General features: G+C 38.7%; 1 protein-coding gene across 1 annotated transcript in view; it reads right to left on the bottom strand.

Annotated features, from left to right (window-relative positions):
• Window positions 1-15,772, bottom strand: part of MICU2 (mitochondrial calcium uptake 2) — a 78,205-nt gene that overhangs the window by 39,392 nt on the left and 23,041 nt on the right. The window contains exons 3-4 of the mRNA XM_037527342.2: window positions 7,133-7,164; window positions 6,970-7,045 (exon numbers count right to left, since the gene is read on the bottom strand). Of these exons, the coding sequence (XP_037383239.1) occupies window positions 6,970-7,045; window positions 7,133-7,164 (108 nt within the window). The remainder of the gene's footprint in view (window positions 1-6,969; window positions 7,046-7,132; window positions 7,165-15,772) is intronic.

Raw genomic sequence — 15,772 nt, 5'->3', positions numbered from 1 at the left:
GATGACTGGATTAAGAAGATGTGGCATATATACACAATGGAATATTATTCAGCAATCAAAAAAGATAAACTCATGCCATTTGCAGCAACGTGGATGGAGCTAGAAGGAATTAAGCTCAGTGAAATTAGCCAAAAGGAAAAAGAAAAATATCTCATGGTTTCACTTATAAAAGGAATATAGGGGAACCAAATAAGACATCAGTATAAAAAAATAATAACAGTACAAAGCACACCAAAGCAAAAACAGACAATCATATATCAGAGACATACTGCAGAGGAGGAGGAGGGAGAGGGATCAAACCGAGAGAGGGAGGAGTATAGGGGACTGACGTGATGGTGCATGGGTGCACTGGTGAAGGAAACCCCATGGGGACTACACCTGAGTGGTGTTCATTTAAAATGTTGTTCATTTAAAATGAACAATGATGTAAAAATAATTAAAAATGCTTTTAGTGACTTACAATTTTTTTTTTGCATTACTTTTTATTCATTTTTATTTTGGAGCAGGTGTACTTCTCTTTAATGAAAAAGCCTACAGTAAGCCTTCTGATTTTTTTTTTCCTTTAAAAATTCAGTGTTTATCTGAAGCAAGAATAAATTAAATATGTTTTGTCATATCTTGTACCTGAGAGAAGTGTTCCAATGTTAGTTAAAGGATCAAAGTATTTCATCCCTTAGCAGACTCAAAAAAGTGCAGAATAGACTTTTTTCCTGATTTTCAAAGGAATATAGTGATGTGAAAAAATGGCCAAATAGCTAGGCTGAACTTGGCTTGGCGCCAAAAGGAGATTTCAGTTTTCTTTTCTCTATAGGCATAGGTATATGTCCTTTATACCAAGTGAACTTTTTGAAAAAGAAAATTCCAATGTCTTTCTTGAAATACTGACATAAATTAAAACTAGAATAAACAGAATGTAATAGCGTAATAATAGCACCCTACTTTCTTAAGATATATTATAAACAATATAGCTCTAAATTATATTCTAGGCATCTGCCCTCTGTAAGTGATTTTACAGAAAACTGACATTTCAGAATATTTATAGGAGAAACAGTTGAATATATATTTATTGCATTTAGTTGTAAAATAATTGTAGTACCTCAAAACTGCATGTCAAATAGCAACGTATTTCAATTTATATTAAAAATTTGTCAAAGAATCCAAGGGACACTTAAGGAGATGATTAATTCTGCTACTATCATTTTCTAGAAATATTTAAAATTTGGAATCATTCTAAAATAGAACTTGCTACTGAATACAATTTTGTGAAGTCTATTTCCCCAAAAGAAATTATACATCTATCATAATATATTTGTATATTTCAACATATATTATTTATATTTAGTACATCCTTGAGGATGTTACTATATTGAGAATCATGGACAGTTGAAAAATACATAAACTCATAACTTACAATTTACTGATCTTTACAATAATGCATGATGGATGAATTTTCTTATTTCAATAATATATTACCTTTAGCTGGTTATAATACAGTATAAATTTTGATAGTTCTTCTATGTGGGAAAAGGGAGATTTTGTTTCAAAGGTACCTACAGTTTACATTCTTTTCCTCAAATGACTTCATTAATATCAATAAAGAAGTATATATGAAAAAAACTGTTGAATATTTTCTATAAGCTATTCACATTAGTGTTTTTTAAAGTTTTAAATGTACATTTCAATTCATGCATTTTTTAAAAAGATTTATTTATTTATTTATTTATTTATTTATTTATTTATTTATTCATTCATTCATTCAAGCACTGGGTACAGTCAGAAGCCCGGGAGGGTGAGAGAATTCACCAGAGCCAGAGCAGGGAGCAGAGCAGGCAGAAGGACCGAAGTACACTGCTGAGGGGAGCAGCGGGCGGCAGGAGAGGTCTGTGCGCTATGTGGGACCCTCTCTGGTGTCCAGGGATCAAACCGGCGCTGCAGAGGCTGCCGGCAGCTTTGCAGCCCAGCGCTCAACCGCTGCACCACCGGGGAGGCCCTCAATTCATGTATTTTAGAGAAAAACTGAAAAAAAAAAATGCAGTTAAGTCCTTCCTCAAGATTTCTTCTTGTTTCCTGTAAGATAAATATTTAGGAGGCAAAATTAGACTGTTTCCATATGAAGGATGAGAGGCAAACAGAGAAAGGATTCAAAGATATTTCCTGGGCTGGGTCTCCCCTGGTGGCGCAGCAGTTGAACGCTGGGCTGCGAGGCTGCCTGCAGCCTCTGCAGCGCCGGTTCGTTCCCCGGCCGCCGGCGAGGGTCCCACAAAAAAAAAAAAAAAAAGATATTTCCTGGGTTTGATGAGCAGGGTGGAAAGTATTACTAGTTAGGAGAAAAGCTAGGCTGGAAAAAATGAAAAGGTATTTGAGAGCCATCAGTATGGTAGATGCTAAAACCAAAGAAGTTAAAAGGAGAAGAGTAGTAAGTGAAGGACAGAATCCTAGTAAGCAGAAATACTGAATGGGCAGCAAGAGGAAAGAGAGGTACAAAGACAATTAGGACAATGTGGTTTCACAGAAATCAAGAAAATTTGTGGCACACAGATTTGCTTAATAATAGAAGATCTTTTGTTGACGCTGATCTCAAGGAATTGTACCAGAAGTTAGCTATTCCCACTATAACCCTAGAAACAGATCTTAAAGAAGTATAAAATTCCAAGTAACCCAGTTATTATGAAGTTCCAACTATTCAGCCCATGAAGTATTCCCAACCTTAGCAATTCTTCTTCCATGTAGAATGTGGTGAAGAAACTATATTGGCAGAGGGATGGAGACTGTAAAGGATCAGGGTTGGGAACCTTAGAGTGGAATAAAAGCAAGAATAGGAAAGCCTAAGTTAAGGGAAGTCAGCATTTAACAAATGGTGAGATAACAGAGTTCTTTCTTTGCCCTTTCATGATACTTCTAAATCTTCAGTGCTGCTGTTCTGCCTCATTTCCCTGTCAGTTGTTTAGTTCTTGTCATCATTAAGTCACATCATTAAGTCCTGGTTTTCCTATCAGTCCTTTATTAATGAAAGCTCCTGTGTAAATGATAGCAAGTTAGATTGAATTTTCTTCCAGTAGCTGTTCAATGCAAAATTTTTATTCTTTGAAACAAATACGATTTATTCCTGCATTCATGTATTCCTTCTCATTCCTCTTAAAGAACCCTTATTTCCCTCTCTAGTCATTTTCTTTCCTCTACTTCTCATAGTAATATCCTCAGGGAGCCTACCTAAAGGAACAAAAATCAAACTTCTTGCTGTGGACTTTCATTTTATGTATATTTTTCTAATAGTCCTTAACTATAGATTTTTCTTTACAATAATCAAGAAATGGTAGCTTCTGATTCTTCAAGAAATATTAGAAACATATGCTGCCCCTGGCTCATTCTGAAAATATAAATAATCTTCCAGCTTTGGAAAGACCAGGGAGGAAGAACTATGCAATGAGGAAAATGTGTGAGTAGGTTGATGAATCTATTTACTTGCTGGGATAATTAGGTGTATATATACTTCTATATCTGTAACTTAAAAATTAATGGGAAAAAGTTACTGATAATCTTTTTCAATATCCACGGAAAACAAATATTTATCTCTCTTATGGTAGAGAAGCAGCGAAGCTGGTAAAAATAGAGAGATTCACAATCTTTCTTCTGGAGACCAGAACCACAATTTGGAGATGTGACCACACTCTACCAGAATCCTCTGACTATCTCTAGTGAGAACAGCTTTCCTAGCTCCTCTCCCAATATGGACAACTGCTTCAAAATTTTGGTGCTGGAAGCAGAGGCTGAAAGAAAAGAATGATGGTCTCAATTTCAAGAAATTAATAAAGAAGGGCCTCCCTGGTGGCACAAGGGGTTAAGCACAGCACTGTGAAGCTATCCATATCCTCTGTAGCATGAGTTCGATCGCTGGCCAGGGAGGTGACCCATACGGCACAGCAGACCTTTTCTGTCCCTCCCACTGCTCCCCTCAGCACTCTGTCTCTGGTGAATCCTCTCACCCCTCCGCACCTCTGGCCTGTATCTCCAGTTCGTGTATGCACAAATAAATAAATCTTTAAAAAAAAGAAATGAATAAAGAAAAGCTATAGGTTCTTTTTTTCTTTCCTCTCTGGAGAATTAAGACTAAGCAGTTTGGAAACCTGAATAACTTTCTGTCTCACTGTTGTTTTCAAGGCTTCCCTTAGTCTATTTTACATAAGCTCTACTACTACTCATTTATCTTTTTTATACCAAGAAAATGAATGTTTGCTCGCTGCTTTTTGAAATTTCAACTCTCACATAATACGTCAGGCCTCAAAAATACAGCCCTTCATTTGCTAGGGAGCCTCCTTCTCCTCAAAGTTTGTTAAATCTTTCCTTTAAACCTTAATTTCTGTGCATATAGAATTTCTCACTGTTCTTTTTAGTTCTGGCTAGTTCCTGCCTTCAGACTTGCTCAATAGAATGAGGTATTGTTTGATCTCCCCAGTTTTGGAGTTTCTAGTTGAAATTCATCAAAGGAAGTAGAGAAAAGCAATTAGGACGTTAGGAAAAAAAAAATAGAAGAAGGTATGGGGTCACAAAGTGAAAATAAGGGACATTTTTGAGGTGAGAATAGATAATATTATAGTACCAAATACTGCTGGGGTCAAGTAAACTGAGCATATAAAACATCTCCACTGGATCTGCTAACAAGGAAGTCACTAGTGATCCCTTGACAAGTGCAGTGTCCACTGATGATAGGTGCCAGACTGAAGTGGGCTGAAGAATATGTGGGAAATGATGAAATGAATACAAAACAAGATTTTGGTTATGAAAAGAGATTAGAAAGTATGGCGGCATCTGGTGGGAGATGTAGGTCAAAGGATAAATTCCTTTTACTTAAAAATGAGAACTATAGGTTTACATAATATAGGAATGAAACAGTGGAGAAGAAAAACTGATAATGTGCTAGAGAGAGGGAATAACATCAAAATGGAGACGTCGAGAAGGTTACAGAGGAGGACTGGAACAAATATGGAAAGGCAATATTATTTCTGTTGTAAGGAACAGTACTTCTAATTCTAATAGTACTAATAAAGATAGAGAGGAAAGATGCAACTGCAGAAGCAGATCTAGACTTATTTTTTTAAACGATTTATTTATTTTGCATATAAGAACTAGGGTACAGGCCAGAGGTGCAGGGGGGTGGGGGGTAGCAGTGAGAGGATTCACCAGAGACAGAGTGGGGAACAGAAAAGGCAGATCTACTGAAATATACTGCTGAGGAGAGCAGCGGGTGAGACAGGAGAGGTCTGCTGCGCCATGTGGGTAGCTCTCTGGCGGGCTGGGGGATCGAGCTCATGGTGCAGAGGCTGCAGATAGCTTCACAGTGCCATGCTTAACCCCTGGCGTCACCAGGGAGGCCCAGCAGATCCAGATTTAGAATTGAATTACTGTTCTGTTATATAAAGAAAACAGTGCCTTCAAAAAATTATTAAATTGTTACTTGCACAGCATATGCTTCCTTATGATTTCTACTAATTTTAATAATTAATTTCATAATTCAGAGCATAGCATACATGGTATTAGAGATACATTCCTATAGTCTCTAGTAGGGCAGGGAAATTTTAAAAATTGAATATTGTGATCAATGCTGCCATGATCATATTTATTTACTTGAATGAACTATAATTTTACAGCTAATATATTTTGAAATAACTATATATAAACATACATAATAATGATGACACATTCAATGAATTCATCTTAAATAATATCTAGTTAAGGCAAAGGAAAAATAAACCCTAGTTGCAAGCTGTTAAACATTAAGTTAATAAAACAGTCATTATGAGGCAGAACTTTCATCCGTATATCTTAGAAACAGTTCATATCAAAAGGAAGCATTTTAGTAAAAAATAAAAATGATAAAATATCAAGTTTTTGTATAAATGTTGATAAAAAGTTGATATATTCCTTCTAAAATTCATGGCAGCATTACCACTGAGTGAATTTAATTATGACTATAAAATAATACCAACTAAGCAGGAGCAGAACAGGCAGATGGACCAAAGACTGCTGAGGGGAGCAGCGGGCGAGGCAGGAGAGGTCTGCCACGCCATGTGGATCTCTTTCCAGCCAGCTGGGAATCGAACCCAGCTGCAGAGGCTATAGACAGCTTTACAGTGCAGCGCTCAACCTACTGCGCCACCGGGGAGGCCCCACAAAGTCAAAATTATTAAAGAACTCTCCCCAACTTTTCTTACTTCAGAAAGAAAAATCCAACTGAATTGTAATTTCCCACCTCTCCCTCTCAGTAACAAGAAACATATTCAAGTCTCTTCATCAAAAATAAACCTACCTTCCTTTGGTCTTTTGTTTTCACTTCCAGAACTGCCCTCTCATTCATTTTGCTCACACTCCTGTCTCACAAGTGGTCTGCACTTTTCTCACTTCTCAGCCTTCTATAACTCAGCTTCAGATGCCATTCCATCACTGACACTGCACTTGCTGAAATGTTAAAACACTTTTTCCCTGCTAAATCTAATGAACATTTCTCTGTCCTTAGTTTACTCAATCCACTTAACTTACTTGTTTATTTACACATTGGTAATTCCCTTAGCACTTTCTCCTTTGGCTTCTGTGATAACATTTTCCTTTACTTCTTAAATCACTCAGCCTTAGTCGCTTTCATAGTACATCTTCCTTTTCTAATCCATTAAATGCAGTCTCCTGGATGCTCTTTGAGGTCTTCTCTTCTTACTGTAGATACTTTTCATCATCCCCCCTCTGCAGGTTTTAATTAAAATGAACATTTTACTAATTTATCTGTAATTACTTAAAGACTTTTAGAGAGTTGTTGCCTACACTATGAATACTGTGATTGAGAAACACCTATTAAGTAATATGTTCTATATTTTCTATATAGATTCTCTGTATTTTCTAACATAAACTTGCAAATTTCATAATTTCTTACACTTCAGTTGAATAAAACACGTAAGAAGAAAGCTAACAAGTCAAACTCACCTTTTTCTCCAAGGTCTCTAAAAAAGGTTGTTCCACCACCAGCTTTTGAGATTCCTGCCAGTACACCATCGATATCCTTTGAATACACATATTAAAAATTTTCAATTTAACTTATAAAAGTTCATTTTCTACCTTAAGAGAGAAATCCTCATACATTGCTTACCTTTTTTGTCAACTTCTTGACTGAAGTTTTACCTACAGCAAAGAAACATTGTTTAGTGGCTATACTTCTTGGTAAAACTCAATTTCCACTAAGAAAGAAAACCATTTTAAAGAAAAAATAAACAACTAAATGCTTATATGTATATTGGGCAATTTTAGCTAATATCTTTAAAGCAAAGTTATGAGCCAGAGAATTTTAAGTATAAATACCAAAGATGTTGTAGTTCTTTGTAAGATCTAATTTCAGTTTTTCATACCCTGTTTCTGACATATGAACACTTATAAGCCATCTTTGATTTACTTTAGTTGTCTGTAGTGTAAATAAATTTTGTCAAACAGAACTTCTTTCTTGCCATGCTGTCTCTTTCTGCTTTCACCAATTAAAAACTTGCAAGTTCACATTTCAGAAAGCTACTTTTCTAAATCTTAAAAGGTTCTTATAAACTTATACAGTTTTATCCAATTTAAAAGGCTAGCCAACAAAATTGTCCATTCTAAAGTGATATTACCTTTAATGCTTTCCTGTTGAATAACTGAGATTTAAGATTCTTTCAGGTTTTCAGTCATTTTCTTTATTATTATGATTTAAATTTTTATTAATTTATTTTATCCAATCATCATCCTTTGTGTCTCCTTGCCTCCCTCAACCCCCATTAACCTCAGAACCCTCAGGATATTTATTGATGACCAGTAGTATTTTACTGGTATTTTACATCATCTAATGTATTTTACTGGTATTTTACATCATCTAAGAAAGTATTTTACATCATCTAATTTTCTGCTATATGAATTTCTAATTTGTTTTTATCCTTCTGACTTATTTTGTTGCACGTAATTCTCTCAAATTCCCTCCATTTTGTTGAAAGTGGCTGCATTTCATTCTTTCTTTTTTTTAAAAAAATATTTATTTATTTATACAAGCACTGGGTACAGTCAGAAGGACAGGAGGGTAAGAGAATTCACCAGAGCCAGAGCGGGAAGCAGAGCAGGCAGACTGACGAAATACACTGCTAAGGGGAGCAGTGGTTGCAGCAGGAGAGATCTGCGCGCCATGTGGGACCTTTGCCGGTGGCTGGGGATCAAACAGGTGCTGCAGAGGCTGCGGGAAGCTTCGCAGCCCAGCACTCAACCGCTGCACCACCAGGGGAGGCCCCTGCATTTCATTCTTTCTTACAGCAATATAGTACTTCATGGTGTGTATATTACCAAAGCTTGATTCATAAGTCTGCTGAAAGTGGCTTCTATATCCTAGCTATTGTAAATAATGCTGCTGTGAAACATGTGGTTTTTTTGTTGTTGCCGTTGAGTGTTTCATATTCTATAGATATACCCCAAGAGTGGGATTGCAGGGTCACATGGTATTTCCATTTTTAATTTTTTAGGTAAATCCAGATTGCTTTCCATAAAGCAATTCCTACCAAAAGTGTAATAGGGTTCCTTTCCTCTACATTCTCTCCAGGTGTCTGTTGCCTCGATATTCATTGCTCTGTTGCTTTATAATAACTGCTTTTTTATTTCCTCACATGCAGCTTGGTGTTGACAAATTATTTTAGTTTTGCTTTTCAATAAAGCTCCTTACTCTTCCTTCTATTTTGATTGTTAATCTTGATGGGTAAAGGACTCTGGGATGGAAATCTTTTTTTCTTTAAGTGTTTCAAAGCTCTCCTTCCATTCCCTTCATGTTTGTAATATTTTTGCTGAAAAGTCTGATTTCCTTACAGGTGACCCCTTTTGTAGGGAAAATGGAGTAACTCAGGCTCTTTTCTGCCTGAGATTATGAGAAATTGAAAGTGAGAGAAAGAAGAGAAGCCAGAGAGCACATAGAGATCGTGGTGGCTGGGAGGCTTGGCTGCTCCTTGCTGCCCTGCTTGCTGGTATGCTTCTGAGTCTAGTCCCCTGATTCAGCATTAAAGGCATGTTAGAGAGGCCTTCGTGGTGGCGCAAGGGGTTAAGTTGCAGCACTATGAAACTATCCACAGCCACTGCAGCACGAGTTCAAACCCCTGCCAGGGAGCTACCCACACGGTGCTGCAGACCTCTTGTCTTGCCCGCTGCTCCCCTCAGCAGTGTATTTCGGTCAATCTGCCTGTTCTGTTCCCCACTCAGTCTGGTGAATCTTCTCACCCCCTGCACCTCTGTCCTGTACCCTAGTTCTTGTATGCATAAATAATCTTAAAAAAAATGAAAAAGGCATGTTAGAGATACCGAAGGCTCTGAAATTCTCTGTTTGCCCAAATCAACAATGAACCTGCCTGTCCCTGTGCTTGCTTTGCACTGACACCTTTTTCTCTTGAGATTTTTACAATATTCTGTTCTTCTCATTAGTTTCAACAGCTTTATTATTATTGTGTCTTGGTGTATGTCTGTCTGATATTATTTTATTTGGAACTCTTTGGGCCCTTTGAATCACAACTTCTGGCTTATTTCTTAGCTTGAGATGGTTTCGGTGATTATTTCTTTAAATAGGTTTCCTATGCTTTTTTCGTTTTCTTCTCCAACTGTGGTCCCCCGATATAGGATATTACTTCTCTTTAAGTTGTCCCAGGGAGCTGTTACCCTTTTTCATTTTTTTAAAATTCTTTTTTCCTCTACTGTGTTCTAGTCTTTTGTTCTCCAGCACTGCATTTTTGAGCTCATTAATTCTCTTCATTGCTTCTGTTTATCTGCTATTGAGGCCTGTAGGGTAAGTGATTATCAGGCTTTTCCGCCCTCCCGCCATTAGGATTAATGACGGATTCCTGCAGTCCTGAATGCATGCCTGATGGCGGGCACCTGGAGTGGGGTGTGGACGTGCATAGGTGGGTACACCAGGACTGAGACTGGGGCTTGTGGGGGCGGTGTCATGGGTATTACCAGAAGGGGAACAAGTGAGAGCGCAGAATAAAAGGGAAGCAGAAGAAAGAAAACGAGATCACGAGATAATGCCGGATAACCCAGTAAGAGTGAAGATTCACCAGGGGCTAGGAGGCCTACCAGCCTCCTCGCCCTCCGGAACGAGGAGGGCCTGCTGTGTATCTGGTAAAAATCCCAACAAAAGCCTGAAAAAAGCCACCGAGGACTCCAGGACTCTCCTTTACCCATCTGCATAGGTTCATAGAGAACCTGCTCTATGCCATCCTGCTATTGTATAAGGCCTGTAGGGTAAGGTAAAAGATATCAGGCTTTTCTGCCCTCCCGCCATTAGGATAGATGACGGAACCCTGCAGTCCTGAATGCATGCCTCATGGCGGGCACCTCGAGTAGGGTGTGGGCATAGGTAGATGGGATTCGACTGGGCTTTTAAGGGCGGCGTCAAGGGGATGCTAGCAGAAGCCGAGAGAGAAGCAAGAGAAGCAGAAGCTGAGAGAAGGCCGGAGAGCTCAGAGTGAAGACCTGCCAGCCCCAGACCCCCAGCGCCACTGCCTGCCGTGTACCTGGTAATCTAAATAAAAAACCTGCAAAAAACCACTGAGGACTCTGACTCCTCCTTTATCCGGTCTGCTGGATTATAGAAAACCTGCACTCTGTGTTCCTGTCTTTACAAGGTCCTAATTATATTTTTAAATCAGCTATAGTGTTTTCTTAACTTCATTATTTTGAATATGGCTGCCTCATATTTTCATTATCATTATTTTGTTTTATATCCTCCCTCCACTTTTTTTTTAAAGATTTATTTATTTATAAAAGAACCGGGGTACAGGTCAGATGCATGGGAGGGTGAGAGGATTCACAGGAGACAGAGTGGGAAACAGAACAGGCAGACTGACGAAATACACTGCTGAAGGGAGCAGCGGGCGAGGCAGGAGAGGTCTGCCGCGTCATGTGGGACCCTCCCCGGCCAGTTGGGATTGAACCCGTGCTGCAGAGGCTGCGGACAGCTTCACAGTGCGGCGCTCAACCACCTGTGCCACCAGGGGAGGCCCCCTCCACTTTTTTTAAAGTTCCATCAGCATTGTCAGGATTGTTGCCCTAAGTTCCCCTCCTATCATGTGTCTACAACACAGTTATTGAATCTGGGCTCCTTTCTGGGTGTAGGGTAATGTAAAAAAGTATCAGGCTTTTCTGCCCTCCTGCCATTAGGACTGATGATGGATCTGCAATCATGAATGCATGCTTGATGGCGGACACCTGGGGTGGGGTGTGGGCCTATGTAAGTGGGTACACCTGGGCTGAGACTGGGCTTATAAGGGCGGCGTCACGGGGACGCCAGCAGAGGGAACAGAAGAGTGAAAGAGAAAGCGAGGGAAAGAAAGAGCAAGAGCACCACCAGCAGAGAAGCAGAGGCCACGAGAGAATGCCAGCGAGCCCAGAAAGAATGAAGACTTGCTGGGGGCTGGGAGGCTGGCAGGCAGGCAAGCAGGCAGGCCTCCCAGCCCTCCCAGCCCTCCAGCACCCCTGCCTGTCATGTACCTGGTAAACCCAATAAAAGCCGGCAAAAGCCACTGAGGGCTCCAGGACCCCTCCTTACCCAGTCTGCTCGGATCACAGAGATCCTGCACTGTGTCTTCCTGCCACTACACTGGGTCTTTTTTCTGGCATTTCTACTATGTTCTTTTATCTTCTCATTTTGACTCTATGGATTTTACTAGGAATATATTTTCAACTGTTGTTTTGACACTGTAAGGGCTGGACAGGACACAGTGCAGGTTTTCTGATCCCATGCAGACCGGGTAAAGGAGGAGTCAGAGTCCTCAGTGGTTTTGCAGGTTTTTTATTTGGGGTTCACCAGGCATATGGCAGGCAGGGAGGCCTGCCAGCCTCCCAGCCCCCAGCAAGTCTTCACTCTATCTGGACTCTCTGGCGTTCGTTCTGCTGCTTCTCGGCTTCTCTTTCGGCTTCTGCTTCCGCTTCTACTGCTGCTACTGGTGCTGCTGCTGGCGTCCCCGTGACGCCGCCCTTAAAAGCACAGTCTTAGCTCAGCTGAATCCCATCTACCTATGCCCACACCCTATTCCAGGTGCCCGCCATCAGGCATGCATTCAGGACAAGGATCCATCATCTATCCTGATGGCGGGAGGGCAGAAAAGCCTGATATTTTCTTTACCCTACAGACACCTTTTGGAATAGTTGGGGGACTGGTACTGGTGTCGATGAAGGGGTACAGTTATAGAAGAGGAAGGGAGCAAGGAGCATCAAAGGATCAATTCCAGTGGACTCAAAAATTTAACGTCCTGTTATGAATTATTCCTTTGGGTTAGGGGGCAGAAGGTGTGGATCTCTCAATCTGGGGCTGGGGGTGGCAGGTGTTTTAGGTATTTCAACCAGGCTTCAGCTGTAACCTCTTCTAGAGGGAAGTTCAAGGGCTTGGACCTGATTCAAACTAAAAATGTCATTCATTCATTCACTCACTCACTCACCTCACTGGGGTACAGGCCAGATGCGTGGGAGGGTAAGAGGATTCACCAGAGACAGAGCGGGAAACAGAACAGGCAGACTGATGAAACACACTGCCGAGGGGAGCAGCAGGCCCAACAGGAGAGGTCTGCCTTGCCATGTGGGACCCTCGCTGGCCAGCCAGGAGAACCAGCACTGTGGAGTCTGTGGACAGCCTCACGGTGCGGCGCTCAAACGCCTGCACCACTAGGGGAGGCACTACACCTGTTCTTTATTATGAGTCTTAGATTCAAGTCAGTAGTCCTCTCTGTCTGTGTGCTCCGACCTCTGCAGCTCTCCAGCAATGCACCCCTTTATATTCAGTGTAATGCCAAGTCTTAGGAATCCCAATGTTCACATGTGACCTAGTCAAGAGCTGTAGGGGGCTCTGCACTGCAGCCCCTCCTCCCTCTTTGTGGTTTGTAAAGTCCTGATATCACTCTAAACAGCTCACTTTTAGGTTTTCCCATCCCTTTCTGTTAGGCTGATGCTGCTATTGTGTATAGTGGCAGTCAGTTTTTCCCCCAGGTTTTTTTTTGGGGGGGCCTTTTTTACATCTTTCTCAATGCTATCAAAAGAGGGGAGGGTGAGGTCAAAACGGGTAAGAGTCCCAAAGTGGGTAGGTGAAGAATAATCAGGTTATTGGTGGTGGTTGGTATAACACATTTGTAGAGGTATGAACCTATAACCCTAAAACATATACAGATTTGAAAATCAATGTTACCTCAACAAATAATTATTAAAAAAAATTAAAAAAATTCAGAGAGTTTTTGGAGGAGAATTTACTGGAGGAGAAACCGAAATAGTAGGAGGAAATATGGTGCAGTCTGTGCCCTAATTTTGAGTTAATAAGAGACAGATTTTAAAAACTATTCACAAAAAGATGTATGAAAATGGGCTGGGGTTTGAACTGAACCTCAGTGTTGCTTGGAACATCCTCTCATTCTACAAAGTCACAATTAAGTACACTTTGTTTAAATTGATTTAATAGTAGTAAAAGAATACAAAAAGAGATTTCTCTTTAAATAAGACAATTTATTATTAAAATCAATAATAAATTGCCCAGTTAAGCTAGTATATCCTAGCAGGCTACTGGCTAGTATATTGAGCAATTTGGAAATACACTTCAAAAATAAAGATTCATGAAAAAGAGTATGTATTACAGAATTATTCAAAATAATGAAATATTAAAGAAAACTTTAAATTATGGTATTTTACAAACACAAAACTGTGTAATTATAAAAATTATATTTTACAAAAAAACTACTGACAAGGAAATAATCATATACATTATGAAGAAAAAGTAAGGCTATAATAGTATATAAAGTGTGAACACAAATTTGTAAGAAAAAGATGTGTTAATGTTGGGTTATTTCTCGATGCTGGTGATAGAATTATGATTGACTTTATTTCCTGCAGTTGGCTTTGTAGTATTTCAGTTTCTAAAATAATCATAGATTTCTATAATAAAAAATGTGTTACTTCTTCATTTAAAGCATTTAGCTGCTAAGATTTACTTGAACAGATCTTAGAGTGGATTTGGTAGATTAAGTCCTTAATCTTCAATTATAGTTTTTTAACTGGGAATATTAATTATATCTTATGCATTGTTTCCCTACATTCTCTAACTGCATTATCCCAATAACATTAAGAGGTAGATGTGATTATTTTACAGATCTAGAAACAGAGAGAGGAGGAGTTAGTTATTTTACCCAAGGTCACAATAGGTCTAATGAAGTAGTAGAGAAAGAACTAGCTTCAGGTCAGTTTGGTTTCACTATTTCTACCCTTTGACTCAATATAGTGATACAACACTTTCCAAGACATCTTCACATGTATTATTCAAATAATTTTCAAACTTTGTGATTAAAACAATCACATGGGAAAAGTCTCTTAAAAATATAGGAACATAAGAGAGAAAGGTAGATAGAGGGAGAGGATGTTATTGTTTTCATTGCTCTATTCCAAACCTTCTAAATTAAAATCATCAGGGGAGGCAGAGGTAGGACTTGAAAAATTTTTAAAAAGTGTGCCATGTGAATTCGCGATCAAATTTGGGAAATTCCGTGTTATCACATATGATTAAAAAGAATGAAATGACAACCAATTTTACAGAGCAGGAAACAATCAGATATTAGGAGACTAATCAAACAGATATTGGGAGTCTCAAATCAAACAGTTATAATAGTGGAAAAGATAAGAAATATGTATTTTTAACTAATGATTTAAATTTTTATATTCATTTATGGAATTCCAAAAGTCTAAAATCAATCCCCAAAGACATGAATTCACACAATCAACTTTGGTATATGTATCATGGAAAATAATGATTACCCTAATTTAACCCTTTTCAGAGTTTTCAGAATAAACTGTTAATGCCAATGGGTTAATCTAAATCTAGCTTATTTATAATCAACAAAATCTATGTAATAAATTGTGACAAATTTTAATGAAAAGAAGGGCATGCATTATACAGAAGTAAAGTACATGAGCAGCATGGGGCAAAATTCCCTTGATATCATCCTACTGGCCTTATTTCTCTCTTTCCCCAGAAACTTTGTAACATCTTTACTGTGACCCACTTTTGTTTACTCCTTGCTGTTATGAAGATGTCATTAAACAGAGGGTTAAAATGCGACCTCACTCATAATGAAATCTGTATTGTAAAAGGACTCTTGGATATGAAAAAAAAAAAAAAAACTTTCAAGGTGTTTTCAGACAGTGGACACATTGCATTACCAGTAATGATTATGGAGTATAGATATATAAACAAAAGCTACAGATATATGCTTTTTGTGTCTTAGGAAAGAGTGCTTCAGATACAAAAATCACCATATTACTTCATTCCAAACACTTCTGGTTTTCCAAAGCTACATAAACTCATTAACTTTTGGTTTTCAGTTTTTACCATTGAAACAACCTGAGTTACAACTGAAAATACCTATTGTGGGAATAAAAATGCTCATTGCAACATCATTCAAAGATACAAGTAAAAAATGAAAATCACTGACAATTGGAGGATTCAGATATAACTGCCAATATCTTTACATTTTCCTTAGTAAAAATAATAATAAAGTAGATAAAGATTCAGAGCTTTTTATGTCCTAATCCTCAGCGCACTATTTATATTACTGAATCTTTACATTAACATTTAGATATATTACATTCCCACTTTACAAATGAGGAAATCCACACTCAAAGAGCTTAAAAACCTGCTCACAGACACACTCTAAGTGGCAGAGCAAGTACTTAAACTCCATTTCTACATTCTACAGTACTCAAACTCCAT

The sequence above is a fragment of the Talpa occidentalis genome, unplaced genomic scaffold (assembly GCF_014898055.3).
Source record: "Talpa occidentalis isolate TD23 unplaced genomic scaffold, MPIMG_talOcc4v2.1 talOcc4.5, whole genome shotgun sequence".
Taxonomy (NCBI): domain Eukaryota; kingdom Metazoa; phylum Chordata; class Mammalia; order Eulipotyphla; family Talpidae; genus Talpa; species Talpa occidentalis.
Note: the sequence above shows the minus strand (reverse complement) of the source record. Positions and strands in the feature narration are given on the sequence as shown.